At 42.2% G+C, this 16,573-nt stretch overlaps 1 protein-coding gene across 1 annotated transcript in view; it reads left to right on the top strand.

The window, feature by feature from the left end:
* The window catches only part of GRM5 (glutamate receptor, metabotropic 5), a gene marked incomplete at its 5' end in the record, with an annotated part of 130,624 nt that overhangs the window by 69,126 nt on the left and 44,925 nt on the right, over positions 1-16,573 (top strand). The window contains one exon of the mRNA XM_005875643.2: positions 3,571-4,510. Coding sequence (XP_005875705.1) covers positions 3,571-4,510 — 940 coding nt within the window. The remainder of the gene's footprint in view (positions 1-3,570; positions 4,511-16,573) is intronic.

Below are 16,573 nucleotides of genomic sequence, written 5' to 3'. Positions count from 1 at the left end.
GACTTGAAGTAAAAATAGTGGTGAATGTTATATGCAAAACATTTAGTAATTAGGGTGTTAATTACATTTATATCAAAGCAATTAAAATTTAACAAAACAGCAAGAAAAAAGAAGAGAGTAAAATGAAAGCCCTTAATGTAAATATTTAGATTTTTCCAGTTGATTCTCTCTAGCTAATGAAAGGAGTTCTGCTTCAGGTATCATATAACGTTTCCTATATCAGTAAATTACTGGGACATTAGTAGCTCATGACCAACAAGGAAACTGGTCCCTATAGAATTAACTACAGTAGGTAGTAAATTTCATTTTCATATCGGTGTTATAAATAAATTATTAGAAAAGAATAAAAATAAGAATGACTAATTCCTATTTTACTGTTGCAATTAGTTCCTACAATGAACAAATTTATAAATATGAAGCATAACCCTGTGTTACACTAAGGTCTCAGAGGTTGAATTCCTACATATAAGCACATATGTGAACACAGGTGCCTAAAAATATGGATGCAGGTATATTCATTAGCAATGATGTATACATTTATTTATAATTAACAACATTATGTAAAATAACTCTCTTATATTAATTTGGGCTACCCACAAACACTTTTTTAGGTTAAAAGTACTTTGTTTCAATATTAAATGTACACTTTTTAAAATAAAACATACATTTTCCTGTGGAAACTGTCTTGTAAAGTGTGCTGAGGATCCTCGGCTAACTCACAAATCCTATTAAACCCATAGTGATGAGGGGGCGTCAATTGGGGAAAAAGGAGCCTTATGTAAAACTTTAGATAATAAAAAAAAAAACATAGTGAATTTAACTATAACACTAATGGGACTCTGAAACCTGAGATCTTGAAGAAAAAGACTGGCAAGCCAAAAATAATGAAACAAAGAATGTTCCCTTTCCTTTTTACAACAGAGCTGCCTTAAAAATATTTTGAAAAACCCATTGCTTCTTTGCTACCATTACTTATTGTTACCTCCCTTAACTCCCAGTAACCGCTGATTTTTGTAGCCACTTCCTACAACACCCTTGATCATAAAATATGGGTAGTTAATAGGAAAACCTTACACCTATATCAATTAGGATTTGGTTTGGCTGCATATATCAGGGAAAAGAAAACAAACAAAACAAAACAGTAGTTTAAGCAAGGCAAATGTAATGTACATAGTCCAGAGTTAGTCAGTGGTTCTGTGGTTAATAGGGACTCAGGCATTCTCTCTCTATTTTCTTTTCCATAACCCAGAACATGTTTTCTGTCCTTTAAGTTATCTTACCTTCCAAGATAACTGCTGGAGCTCTAGCCAACATGTTTGTATTTCAGGCAGCAAAAGGAAAAAGCAGGGAAGGACAAAAAGGGTCTCACCAAGATGAGTCATTTCCTTTAAAAGAGTTCTCTGCTGGCATCTTATTGGCTAAAACCTAGTCACATGGAAAACCTGACTGCAAAGGCTGTTGGAAAATATGCTTTAGCGGCATCTTTTATCACGCCCCATGAAATTGGTCTGTTCCTGAGGATAAAGGGGAGAAAATATATTGGCAAGCAATTAGTAATCTCTGCCACATTCCTCAAATAGCCACTCCTCCAGATTACTCAACTCCTTTCCTACTCAGAATAAAGCTATCTCAATTCTATTTTTTATATCTAATTCACAGGAATGATCTTTCTAGATCAATGGTTCTCAACTTCAGCTGCAAATTTAGAAGCACTTAAAGTGCCTTTAAAAATTCTGATGCCCTTAGAAAGGGAATGGACTGACAATTCTTGGGGGGAAGGAGGTGTGGGGGGTGTGGGAAGAGACTGGACAAAAATCTTACACCTATGGATGAGGACAGTGGTAGGGGGTAAGGGCATGGGGTGGGGTGGGAACCTGGTGGAGGGGAGATATGGTGGAAAAAAGAGGAACATCTGTAATAATCTGAACAATAAAAGATTTATTAATTTAAAAAAAAAATTCTGATGCCCAGGCCAATTAAACCAGAAACAATGTCAGTGAGACTCAGGCCACAGTGATTCATAACAATATCTCCTGGTGGTCCCATTGTTCAGCCAGGTTCGAGAACTACTGTCCCAAAGAAATTTTAAAAGAAGGCATGTAACCCAAATGATACCACATTTTGTCACTTTTTTCTGTTGTGTAAAAAAGTGACATTAAAAACAAACAAACAAACCTTGCAAGCCAAGAGTGGAGAATAATTTGGGGAGTGTTGGCACGTGCCATAGAGACCAACTGTTTGCCTTTGGAATCAGTTTTCCTCTACTACACGCTCCTTTTTTTAAACACTATCTTCTCTTCTATAACATTGGAATCATATGATTCTCTGAAAACCCTGATTTTTCTATATAGTAGATTCAAGGACAGCATAGATTGATCCAATATTGGTCATCCTTGATGACTTTTCTCTCCTATATCCCCACATCAATTTAAATACTCTGTATTGCTTCAAATAACTCTCAAATCTGCCCACACCTTTATCTTATCCAAAATCCACACAGCAACCAAAGGCATGTTTAAAACACACACAAATGTGACTGTGTCGTTTCCTCTACATATATCTCTCCAATGACTGCCCATTGATCTAGGACTGTGCCCTACAAGATTCCCTCCCACCCACCTCCCAGCCTTATCTTAGGTCACTCCTCACACTCTTGTATGGTGACCTCCTTTCTTGCTTCCAGTGTCTCCTGGCTCTCTCCTTACAATCAATCTGTTTGCCAGACCTACTGAATTCCCAAATGCAGCCAAACCAATACTTTCATTTGCTAATTCCTATTGAGGGAAGACATTATTGCCCCCATAGACTGGGTCAAGATTCATACTATACTTCTTTTTTTTAATATATTTTATTGATTTTTTTACAGAGAGGAGGGGAGAGGCGTAGAGAGTTAGAAATATCGATGAGAGAGAAACATCGATCAGCTGCCTCCTGCACACCCCCTACTGAGGATGTGCCCACAACCAAGGTACATGCCCTTGACCGGAATCGAACCTGGGACCCTTCAGTTCGCAGGCCGACGCTGTATCCACTGAGTCAATCTGGTCAGGGCTGATGCTATACAGAGATACCAGCTGTCCCCAGTTCGCAGGCCAACACTCTATCCACTGAGTCAAACTGGTCAGGGCTGATAATATACTTCTTCATGGCCCTTATTACAGTTGTAATTCTTCGAAAGCACCCACCCACCCCCTGATTATTTTTTATGAAGGCAGGAAACATGTTCATGTTCTTTACCCTACTTCTTCATGGCCCTTATTACAGTTGTAATTCTTCGGAAGCACCCACCCCATGATTATTTTTTATGAAGGCAGAAAACATGTTCATGTTCTTTACCATTTTGTTTTCAGATCCTAGAACAGCTCCTAGCACAGAATATGTATTAATAATACGGAGATAAATATTTTAGAAGTGAATATAGGAAGAAACGAGTAGCATGGGATTCTGAGATTGGAATGGTAGATTGGAGACAATGTGAAAGGTTCCTAAGCAGCGGCTTGTAATTTCGTCACAACTGGCCCGAGTAAACGTTTCTTCCTTCTGTTTCAATATGTGTCTGTGTCTCTGCAGGTTGTGAGTTGATCCCAGTACAGTACCTTCGCTGGGGTGACCCTGAGCCCATTGCAGCTGTGGTGTTTGCCTGCCTCGGCCTGCTGGCCACCCTGTTCGTCACGGCAGTCTTCATCATTTACCGCGACACTCCAGTAGTCAAGTCCTCCAGCAGGGAACTCTGCTACATTATCCTGGCTGGCATCTGCCTGGGCTACCTATGCACCTTCTGCCTCATTGCAAAGCCCAAACAGATCTACTGCTACCTTCAGAGAATCGGCATTGGTCTCTCCCCAGCCATGAGCTACTCAGCCCTGGTAACAAAGACCAACCGTATTGCCAGGATCCTGGCCGGCAGCAAGAAGAAGATCTGTACCAAAAAGCCCCGATTCATGAGTGCCTGTGCCCAGCTGGTGATTGCTTTCATTCTCATATGCATCCAGCTGGGCATCATCGTCGCCCTCTTTATAATGGAGCCTCCTGATATCATGCACGACTACCCAAGCATCCGGGAGGTCTACCTGATTTGTAATACCACCAACCTAGGAGTCGTCACTCCTCTCGGATACAATGGGTTGCTGATTTTGAGCTGCACCTTCTACGCTTTCAAGACCAGAAACGTCCCGGCTAACTTCAACGAGGCCAAGTATATCGCCTTCACCATGTACACCACCTGCATCATATGGCTGGCCTTCGTGCCCATCTACTTTGGTAGCAACTACAAAATCATCACCATGTGCTTCTCAGTCAGCCTCAGTGCCACCGTGGCGCTAGGCTGCATGTTTGTGCCGAAGGTGTACATCATCCTGGCCAAACCGGAGAGAAACGTGCGCAGCGCCTTCACCACGTCCACCGTGGTGCGCATGCACGTGGGGGATGGCAAGTCATCCTCTGCCGCCAGCAGGTCCAGCAGCCTAGTCAATCTGTGGAAGAGGAGAGGCTCCTCCGGGGAAACCCTAAGGTAAAAGCTGTGGGGACCCTGTGGGCGTGGGCCGCTATTGGCTGAAGCAGTGACATTTGCTTCCTGGGCCTTTTAAATGGAAAATACTTGAGTGAATGAAGCTCTAGGGAGCAGGGTGTTGGGAAAGGGGCTTTGGACATTTGAATAGTTTTTGTGGGGTTAATTGGATGTGGACCCAGTGACTCAGGCCAAGGCAGAAACATAGAAACTGAGACCTCTGATAAAGCAAAGAGTTACCGCAAAAGGGGGTGAGGTCAAGAGGGCAGAGAGAGCACAGTTAAGTCATTGAGCCATGGCAAGGCCCTCCAGGTCCTGAGGGGACGGAGATACATTGTGCACTAAATTCTAGTTCACCAGAAAAGATTACAGAAAATTATTAACAAATAAGATGATGCTGAGAACAGAATACCAAGAGCCTCACACATCCAATTGCACTTGCACATGCCCAGCGCATAGCGACATGAGAATATAGAATTGATATTCTAGTTCTTAATGGGAAACTTGAACTCTTTGAGAAATGTCTAAGTAAATGAAAGAGACAAGAGAACACAGTAGCTTTGAATATATTCTTTCTAAACAACCAACCAGTCTCCCACTTTCTCTGTTGCCCACAGTCCCATCCCATCTACCCCACCAAGTTCAGTGCCACAGGTTTTGTTACTGGGCAGTTGCCATCTGAAAAGAATCTGAAGTCAACAGTCAATGGTTTCCCCCCATGTGAGGGACTACTTTATATGATAAATGCCCCCTAAGGTACTTCAAAAGGCAATGAAAACACCTTATCAGTGGCTTGGGAACAAATTTGAAGGTGTTAAAAAGACTACATAAGTTATTTGGTTGGGAATAAGGATCTCCTCTCTTTAAGAAGTACATAGTCTGATGGGAAAAAGAAAATAAAAGGGGGGTGGTGAGGGGGAAGGCAGATGGAAAACATGCCAGCAGGTTTGAGATATGGAAGGGCTTCTGTGTATAGAACATGACATCTCCAGGATTTATTGAAGAAATAGAAGACATAGTTATCCCTGAGGTTTACAATTTAGTTGACTACCTTGCACCAGGTGCATGGAAAGATATGAGAGGCATACAGGAATTAGAAAAGAATTGAGTGGTAAGGATACATGTTAATAATGCATCATTTTGGTGTACAAAAGAGCTACTCAGGAAATCATCTGCTAACTCTGCAGAGATTTGACAAGTTCCCTAAAGTCTAGATAAATAAATGCAAGATAAATGGCTAAATGATATTGCTTGAACAATTCTTTTAACTATCATTTAGCCTACATAAAAAGTTCTATTTTCTATAAACTCTAATCCCTCAAAGCCTGAGTTGTGGTAATGGTAAAGATTCTGTGTCTGCTGAGGACGGAAAAGGACTCACAAGATACTTAGAGTTACCCACATGGCCCAATTCATTTGCATTTTTAACATGTATCCTTGCCACTTTCAATTCTTTTCTAATTCCTGTATGCCTCTCATATATTTTCATGCCACTTGTTCAAGGTAGTCAACAAAATTATAAACCTCGGGGAAAACTACGTCTTCTATTTCTTCAATAAATCCTGGAGATGTCATGTTCTATACACAGAAGCCCTTCCATATCTCAAACCTGCTGGCATGTTTTCCATCTACCTTCCTGACTTCTCTCTAAAACATTCATTTTCAGAAACTTCTGCAAGATCAGCCTTTTATGTTGTCTAAGAAAATTTATTTTGTCAAACTTAATTTATCAGCCTTTCTTTAAACTGAAATAAGTCTTCGTAAATAAGTCTTCGTTGGCATCCTGATAGAGGAAACAGTTTGCTACAGGGACAGAATTGTGAGTCTGTGCCTAAGTACCCCCCAAACTCTCTAGGGCGGGCTCCTTAGAGAGACAGCATGGAGCAGTGGTGAAGAGCACTGGCTTTGCAGCCAGGTTCTCCTGAGTTTGAGCTGAGACTTCATCTCTTCATCTTCCAAATTGAGATTATAGCACCTACTTCATAAGATTGGAAAGAGAGAAAGGAATAATGTGTGTAAAGTCCAGGCACACAGTAGATACTCTACTAAAGGTAGCAGGATGCAGAACTAGACAGCACTGGGATTGGATCCTGGCAGCATCACTTGCTAGCTGTGTGACATAACTGTAGGCCAATCACTTAACTTCTCTGGGCCTCGGTTTCCTCCTCTTATAAATGGAGATGATGAAATACATACTTCATCCAGTGGTTGTGAGACTAAATGGGTTCATATGTGTCAAGTGGATGCCATACCTTCTCCCCTTTTAAGCTACAACCTTAAGCAATAAATTAGATCCAAACTAAAATTCCTTCCTCTATGCCTCACAGGAGCTCTCAAAGTAAGTATTTATTCTTTGTGATCCAAACTCAGGTGTTCATAACACTAGCATAATAATTATCACATTGAAGAATATGACTGGTTATGCATGGATTTACCTCCCTGTTTAGTTTATGGTTTTATAAAGGCCAGTATGTACTGCATTGCCTATCACATTGGAGCTTAAATAATGGCAAACTAGTGAACTTGGGTACTTCTCATACTTCCACATTTTATTCTAAATTACCCCCATTACTTATACTTCTCTGGCTTCAATTCTGCAATATGTCATGAGCCAATTTATTGGGACCCAGGGTACTATTTAAATTTGAACAAAGTACTTCAGTTCATTTCTTCCACTGTAAAATGGTAGATAAGTAATCCTGTTGTGAGGAGTAAATTAAGTGGTATGTGTTAAATTCTTAGTATCAGACATAAAAAGTACTCAATAAATGGCAGATAAACCTTTTAGAAATGTGTTCAGTTGCAGGAAAGATTAAGCCAGATTTTCAGAGGCCTATATGACTTGTTTGGTTTCATTTTCCTCATACCACAGGAAATATGCAGGTAAACTGTTCCTAGTATTCCTCCATGGCTCAGTGATTCCAGAGCTAACATCTCTGCTATTCTATATACCTTCTGCTAAAGGTTGCATGTTGGCTGTCATGGTTCTATGCATTGCATCCCTTTGTTAGAGAAAAAAGTCTTCTTAGAGTCCCATAAAAATTACCTTTATGTTTCATGGACGAAGTCATCTCATATAGCTATCCCTAGCTGCATAAGTATAAGAAAGTGTGCATTTAGCTTTTATATCATCCATAATGGAAACAGAAAGGGAAAAGGGAATGGTGTCAAGTGCTATTGGATAAACCAGTAAGCAGTACATAATAGTAATAGTAGTAGTAGTAATACAATTGTCTCATGGTCACAAAATATTGAAAGTAGAAGCAATAATCATTCCCATTTTTCAGATGAGGAGTTTGAGGTCCAGCATGGTTAGAAGACTTGCCCATAGACTAGCCAGTTATGAAGCTCTTTTTATAACAGGCCTCAGCTTTTTGGCACTTGAGCTGAACATTTCCCAGAATGTATTCTTCGGAAAGCTATTCTTACAAACTGCTCCATAAAAAAAATAAATAAATAAATAAAAACTTATTTGGTTAAACAAATTAAAAAAAAAAAACTCTGACTACCCTTGTATTGGAAGTAAACACTGAGAAGTCTTGAGTGTGGAAACTAATCAGTCATCTATTAATTTTTTTCCGATCTTTTCCCAAGCTTTGGAACACTGAACTATTTTTTTCAAGTAACTCTATTAACATTCCAGAGAATCAATACTAAAAAGGAGACTCACTTGGAAGAAAATTCATCAGAGCCAAAAAAAGTAGACATGTTCCTGAGGCCTGACTTGTAAATCCAATCTGCTGTGAGGCTAGCAGAAAGAGCCAATTTCTACCTCCGGTCATGGAGATCACTTCTGTTTTCTGAAAACCTAAGGGAAGAATAGAACTAATTCCAGCAGATCTAGCAGTTTACTGGGAAGTTAAATAGGTTCACCCTAGAACAGACAAAAGAAAAATATCCAGTCAGTCATTCAATTCACTGAAATAGCAAAGGGAGATTTTTATTTAAAAGGCAGTGAGTCACGAGAGATTTTTTTAATATAGAAACATACCATTTATGCCATCAATGTATAGAGGTCCCTGTGATTAACACTTTGGTTCTAGGCACTAATTCCCAGCACATGTGGTGCACCATCAAATCATTGTCAAGCAGTTAATGCCAAGTTTCTACTTAAGGCCTTCACTTCGGCTGCAGATTGACAAACAAACACAAAACCAGTTCTGGCCTAAATAAAGCATTGAGTTTGATGAGTCGAAAGTTCTGCTCTACAAGATTCAGAATTTCCAGGGTTGTGAGGCTGAGGTCCTCAGTGGGCCTTTCATAGCTAAATAATAACAGAGGCATATAACCCTGCATCAGAAATTTTCTCAGAAGGTAAAACCCGCCCCTAGGAATTCCGGTGGCAGAAACATTAGTATTGCCTCCACCTTAATTTTAGAAACTGCCATTTGCCACTTTTGTTTTAATTAACTAATTAACTTTGCTTTAATTAACATTGTCATGAGGGCCCTCTTAGGCTGTCTGCTCAAGCAACTGCTAGTCTTTTCATAACCATAGCCCAGATTATAATTTGCCTGAAAAATTGTTTCTCTTGTGTGAATTCCAATATAACCCAACTATGATCAGAGCTTTGATGATTTCCAATTGCTTAGATTTCATTAAGGGGTTATTAGTCTGTGTGAAATGATGTTCCTGCCATTTATCTCTCCTTGGAACCTTCTGCCTCTTCCTACTGTCTCTTCAGATCCTTTCTGTTTCCAAGGCCCACGTTCCTAAACCCTGTCAGATTAGGCATCTCACCTACTTGCCCGCATCTGGACTCAGAACATGTATTATGTATGTCGTACATTTAGCACACATTCCTCACATCTTCTTCATCTATTATTTACTCACAAACATTCACTGAGAACTGAGCATTGCCAGGAACTGTGCTAAGCCCTGGGGATTTGGAGGTTGTTTTGGGTATATGCGCAGTATTTTCACAACTGTGTTTCATATCTCCCTTGGTGCCTAGCACAGTGCCTGACAGGTTGCATTGCTCAGTGGTAGATTATGAATCTGATGGGCAACAGCTCTCAGGGATCACACCATCATCCCGGTGAGAAGACCACTCGCTTTGTTGACTTGAGTGTCCAGATTTCATATGACAATGCTTTGTTCTTAAAATATGAGAAGAAATGCATTTTTTCTAAAACCAAACTTTTTCTTTCATTGCAGTTTCCATTGAATGCCTGCTCTGTGCCAAGCACTGTTATAGGTTATGGGTATGCAGAGATAACTAAAAAAAATGGTCTTTGAGGAAACAGATAAGCTCAATAAAGTGATACGGTTATTTGATAGGAGTCTATGGGGGAACAAAGGGGCCAGAGGTAGAAGCAGTACATTCTACATGTTGGGAATTAGAAAAATCTTCCAAAGGAACCAATTTAAACAAGAGAAACTCTTTAAACATTTTAATCCCTGCTTAGACGTCTTCAGGGTTCTCCACTGGCTAAGAAAGGAAAGAGCCAAGCTTCCTCTGCCTGGTCGTATGACTCCTTGTCCTGTGGCCAGCCTGGCATCTAGTCACTTCCTGTCTGACTTTCCATACTGACCCATCACAATTTTCTTGCATTCAGGCCTCTATTGAGGCATTGATAGAGGTATAATATACACCTGCTCCATCCACCCTCACGTCTCACATGGCCAACTCATAGTCACCTTCCATATCACTTCTCCTGGGAAGCCTGTCCTGCTCAGACCCCATTAGGTCCCCTTCCTTATGAGCCCTTATCATCCTGTGTTATAATTACCTGTTTACTTGTAAAGCTCCCTAACACACAAGTGCATGTACTATGAATTTAGGAAGCACAAGGACCACGTCTTATTCATTTTCTGTGCCACTGGCATCCAGCACAGTGCCAGGCACTGTGAACACTCAAAAATGTGGCTAAGTGACTGAATGGATGGATAAATAATGACATTTGAGCTATGCTGGCATTTACCAGTGAACAGTCAAGGGCTGAAGATGGTAAATAATTATATTTATTGAGCACTTGCTATAGGGCAGCGGTTCTCAACCTGTGGGTCTCGACCCCTTTGGCAGTTGAATGACCCTTTCACAGGGGTCGCCTAAGACCATCCTGCATATCAGATATTTACATTACGATTCCTAACAGTAGTAACATTACAGTTATGAAGTAGCAAAGAAAATAATGTTGATGTTGGGTCACAACATGAGGAACTGTATTTAAAGGGCCAAAAAGTTAAGAACCACTGCTATAGGGCCAGGCACTGCTCTAAGCCCCTTACATATATTAACTCTTTTAATACTCAAACAACCCTCATTTTACATATGAGGAAACTGAGGCAAGTGGAGGCTAATTTGTTTGTTCAAGCCCATACAGAGAATGAGTAGAAAAGGTACCTGGCTTCAAAGCCCATGTAGGTTCCCCATTCCAGCTCCTAATACACTGTAGCCTCAACTGAGAAACACTGGGATTGAATGGGTGTGGAGTGCGATGCACCCCCGAGGAGTTTCCTGAAAACTGTCCCTAGATCAGTGTTGCACTGTACTTTCTGATGTGGCCATTCCTTCCACTGAGCCTGATTGCATTTCCTTTTGTTGCTGCATGAATAAATATGCAGACACATTAGATATAAAATTTGAACTTCAAGGACTGCCTGAAATTTTTCCTGTTTAGTGATGATTTTTAAATGTCTATGTAGATTGTGTTTGTGAGAAAAAATCTGACTCATTTTTACATCTTATGTATATTATAGTTATTATTATTATACTAGAGGCCCGGTGCACAAAAATTTGTGCACTCGGGGGTGTCCCTTAGCCTGGCCTGTGCCCTCTCGCAGTCTGGGACCCCTCGGGAAATGACCACCTGCTGGCTTAGGCCCGCTCCCTGGGGGAATGGGCCTAAGCTGGCAGTCAGACATCCCTCTGGCAGCCCGGGAGCCCTCGGAGGATGTCCACTTGCCAGCGAGGAGCAGGCCTAAGCTGCAGTCAGACATCCTTAGCGCTGCTGAGGAGGCGGGAGAGGCTCCCGCCACCACCGCTGTACTGGCAGCCATCAGCTTGGCTTGTGGCTGAGCAGAGCTTTCCCTGTGGGAGTGCACTGACCGCTAGGGGGCAGCTCCTGCATTGAGCATCTGTCCACTGGTGTGCCGCCCCTTCAGGGTGGGGGTCCCTGCTGGGGTGCCTGGCCAGCCTGGGTGAGGGGCTGATGGCTGTTTTCAGGCTGGCCATAGCCCCCAGCCACCCAAGGCTGGCTGGACGCAGGTATCTGGGATTTGTTTATCTTCTATAATTGAAACTTTGTTGCCTTGAGCGGAGGCACAGCAGGCCAGGGAAAGCAGGAAGCTTGACTTCCTCCATCGCCGAGGCAACGAAGCCTCATGCTTGCTCCAGTTCCTTGGCTGCTGGCCGCCATCTTGGTTGGGTTAATTTGCATATAGTCGCTCTGAGTGGCTTTGTGGGCGTGGCTTGTGGGCGTGGCTTGTGAGTGTAGCAGAGGTACGGTAAATTTGCATGTTTCTCTTTTATTATATAAGATTATAACTAGGGATTATGAGGATTTGTATTACTTTCTTGACTAATTCTTATTTATTTATTTATTTATTTATATGCCTGATGTCATATAAAAGCTCACAAAATAGGGCAAGGAATCCTGATGTTTCACCTTGGTCCAGTCTTTTTAGAGTAATAACAACATACCAGGTACAGTGCTGAATTCTAGGAATGTAGAAACAAACAAGACACAAACCCTACCCTGAGGAGCAGCTCAGAGCAGAGACTAACCCATACAGAAATCATTGATAGAGGAGAAAATGCACCGGGAAAGTCAGAGATCACCAATGGAGATCCTGGGAAGGTTTATCCGAAGGGTTGAACCCAAAGGACAATAAAGTGAGCCAGGTGAAAACCAGGGGATATGTGTTCTGGGGAACAGCATGAACAAGAGCCCAGTGGCATGGTGCATGCAGGAAAATACAGCATGTACAGTGTGTCTACAGGTGACAGGAGACAGGCTGGAGAAATTGATAGAGGAGAGGCTCAGCCTGAGGAGCCATCAGTCACCCACCTTCCATTCCAGTTCCCTCGATCTCTTTTTAGGGGTCTCTTCTCTCTGTTTAACCCACCACCCTGTCAGACATCCAATTCCTCATAGCCATGGCCACCTCCCCACACCAACTTGATGCCTCCCCACCCACCCCAACCACAACTCTGTGTCTTCTCCCTTTCTCTGTGCTAGAGAGAGAAAACAATGTGTGCTGTTACAATGATGGTTATTTGTGACTTGCTTCCTACATTATGCTGCAAACGCTTTTTGGGCAACTACTTTATTACAGAGACTGCGAGATTATATATATATATTTGTTGTTGTTGTTGTTGTTGTTGTATCTTCACACAATATTTTATAACAGAAAACAGAACCTCCATCCATAGATAAGAAAAATAATAACTGAGACACTTGCTTTATTTGCTGCATATTTATTTGATAAATTCTAAAACCCCAGTTTAGGATTCAAACCCAAGTCCCTATGTCTTCAAAGCTCTTCTTCATTCTAACATTGGCTTTCTGATTCATTGATTTTCTCAACCATGGATCCCGCTTTGTTGTTGTTTTTCATAAACAAGTTCACTGTGAATGTATTTCTGTCTCATAAAATATTCATATTTTGATTCTGATTTTCACTCCCAGAGAAATGACCTTAAAGATGACTTTTTTTATTTTTTTGCATAGAGGCGGATGAGTCAAGGTGACATCATGGAACAAGGTAGCCCATCAGCCCCTCTCATATTATGACCTGGCAGAAGTAGTGTGTGCCTTGTCAGCAAAGACATGGATTCCAATTTTGGCTCTGCCACTTACAAGCTGGGACCCTAACAAAAGCGCTTAACTCTCAGAGCCTTTCCAGTGGTTCTCAACCTTCTGGCCCTTTAAATACAGTTCCTCACGTTGTGACCCAACCATAAAATTATTTTCATTGCTACCTCATAACTGTAATGTTGCTACTGTTATGAATCGTAATGTAAATATCTGATATGCAGGATGGTCTTAGGTGACAGCTGTGAAAGGGTCATTAGACCTCCAAAGGGGTCATGACCCACAGGTTGAGAACCGCTGCTTTAGACAATGGGACGATACTATGCATTGCAGCCTGTGTTATGCTCACAGGGTCACTGTGAGTATAACACAGAGTGCATCCCATAGTCCAGATCCATGAACTGGGAGTTTCTGATTTTCTAGTTATGGAGTCATCTCAGTACATGTCTACCCAAAGCACAGCTCCAGTGATATAATATGAAAGGTTCCATGACATCATTCTGCAGGAAAGCTACTGAGATGAAAATATCCTACTTTGGGAATCTGGCTTCAATTACTAGTCAATCATTGCCATATCTTGGGGATCCACTGCCTTCCAAATTCCCATTATATTTTTAGGTGGGAGGTTGAGAAGTTTCAGTTAAATGCTTTTTTTTAGAACTCAGGCTTTCCCAGAATTTAAGGATGACTTGGAGGTGTTGGCCATTTTTTCTCATTCCCCTTGCGGTTTTGTCAGGCATTTATATCTCTTCATGAAATAAAAAAAAAGTATTTTTGACCTGATGCAAAACATATGGATCAATTTTATCCAGTGCTCATAAATTAAGTAACAAATCATTGTGGTCAGTTTTATACATAATGTAATATGAAGCTCTCTTTGGTGAGGCGAGTATATACTACGTTCACTTATGTTTAGCCAAGAAAAGGAAGCAATTGAAGGAAATCAGGAAATCGTCACTGCATCCCCCAAGCTTGCTGTCTGGCCTGTTCTCAGCCATCGTACAGACAAGCCACGTGGTAGGAGCTGCCAGAGAACGTGACTCCCCCTCTGCTGAGTTACAGTGGCACAGCCAAAATCACACACCAGTAATGCTGCTTCCTGTAGTTTGTTATCACATGGCCTTGTGATGAAGAGAGAAACCGTGACTTGGTAAACAAAAATGAATGTGTCACTGACCTTGTTCCCCTAAAACAAATAATAACCGAAAAGAAATGTCTGGTGACCCTCACAAAGCTCCCAGTGAAGATAATGGTAATTACAATCAGTATTTGTTAAGCAAGTCCCAATCCTGTGTCCCCTCAGGAGTTTGACCAACTGGGAGTTCGATCACTCGCTATGATGTGCACTGACCACCAGGGGGTGTCGCGGAATGAAGGGAGGCCCCAGCCAGCAGCCAGCAGCCAGCAGCCGGGGAAGAGAGGCCCTGGCCGGCAGCTGGCAGCCGCTAGGGACTCTACCCGTGCATGAATTTCATGCACTTGGCCTCTAGTATTATATGTTTTGCATATTAGCATCTTATGAAATAATGCTCTCTCCAGTCCATCTGGACTCAGATACATAATCCTATCCTGACCACCACATGCCCTGAAAGACATAGGCTGAGGGAGAGGAGATTTTGGTCTTCTTCATACAAAATGCCTATGAAGTTCCATGACATGCTACAAGGTTGTGACTTTGGTCATCTATGACACACACACCCCCTACCAGAGATCACTGAGGGCAGAAGCATTTTTCTTATTCATCTCTAGGATGGCTTGGAGCAGGAGCTCCATAATCACTCTTGCAGTATTGCAGAAGGTAAAAAGGAGATGGCATGGTAATTACAATCAGTATTTGTTAAGCAAGTCCCAATCCTGTGTCCCCTCAGGAGTTTGACCAACTGGGAGTTCGATCACTCGCTATGATGTGCACTGACCACCAGGGGGTGTCGCGGAATGAAGGGAGGCCCCAGCCAGCAGCCAGCAGCCAGCAGCCGGGGAAGAGAGGCCCTGGCCGGCAGCTGGCAGCCGCTAGGGACTCTACCCGTGCATGAATTTCATGCACTTGGCCTCTAGTATTATATGTTTTGCATATTAGCATCTTATGAAATAATGCTCTCTCCAGTCCATCTGGACTCAGATACATAATCCTATCCTGACCACCACATGCCCTGAAAGACATAGGCTGAGGGAGAGGAGATTTTGGTCTTCTTCATACAAAATGCCTATGAAGTTCCATGACATGGAATCTGGTCATCTGGTCATCTGTGACACACACACACACCCTACCGGAGATCACTGAGGGCAGAAGCATTTTTATTATTCATCTCTAGGATGGCTTGGAGCAGGAGCTCCATAATCACTCTTGCAGTATTGCAGAAGGTAAAAAGGAGATGGAGCCCGAATGTGCCCTCCAACTTACACTCTTCAAAGGATAACAAGGTCTCGCTGTCCTACACCGTCCACCTTAACTTTCTCCAATGCTATGTCCTGGACACTTCAGTCTGGATCCCCCATGTCTCGGTCAGAAGCTGAGGAAAGCAGGACCCCTTGGGGAGAGTCAGGCACACCAGACGGTATGCTCTGACTCAGGCAGACACATTATGACATTGCAAAAATAAATTAAAAATTTTTAAAGGCACAGCAAGAGCATCTGAGGGAAAAGAGGGAACTTGAGTTCAGAGTGAACTGTGGACACCTCTCTCGGGGACTTTCCAGCCACTGGGTACAGCCAACTGTGCAGCCCATTGCTGAAGAATGGGTCAGGGCAAATGCAGGCCTCTCTCCTTCATGCACAGAGCTGGTGTCTGCCAAGACCGCAAAAATGAGAACCAAATGTTCTAACCCAAATGGAGTAGCAAGCACGTTCTCCTTTCATTGGTTCAGTAATAAAAATACAAGAAAAAAAATTTATTTTGCTATCCACTCACAACAGCATTGTAACTTTAGGACTTGTTTTCTTCCAAAGGGTGTTTGAAATGTCTGAGGATATTGAGAAAACTAAGCAAATTGACTTCAGTGAGAACTTACAATGACACATTAGCAGGATTCGAATGTGCTGAATTGGAGCTGAGCAGCTGCAGACTTCTGATGTCCTGCCTGGTTTTTTTCACTTTCCAACTCCAAATCCCTGCACCAAAGCACATGTTACCTTGTGTCCCCTTGGACATTCCCAGAGGCTGTCCTTTCATTGTATCCACGGTGCAGGCACTGCTCTGTGGCTGCATCTCCAGGGAGAAAAGTGTCAGACAGAGAGCAAGTTGCGGGCTGAAAGGCACAGAGAGCCTTTAAACTCCAGGGCTTTTCTCATCATCCTACTGATGCTCCT

Source organism: Myotis brandtii, unplaced genomic scaffold (genome assembly GCF_000412655.1).
Source record: "Myotis brandtii unplaced genomic scaffold, ASM41265v1 scaffold468, whole genome shotgun sequence".
Lineage (NCBI taxonomy): Eukaryota > Metazoa > Chordata > Mammalia > Chiroptera > Vespertilionidae > Myotis > Myotis brandtii.
Note: the sequence above shows the minus strand (reverse complement) of the source record. Positions and strands in the feature narration are given on the sequence as shown.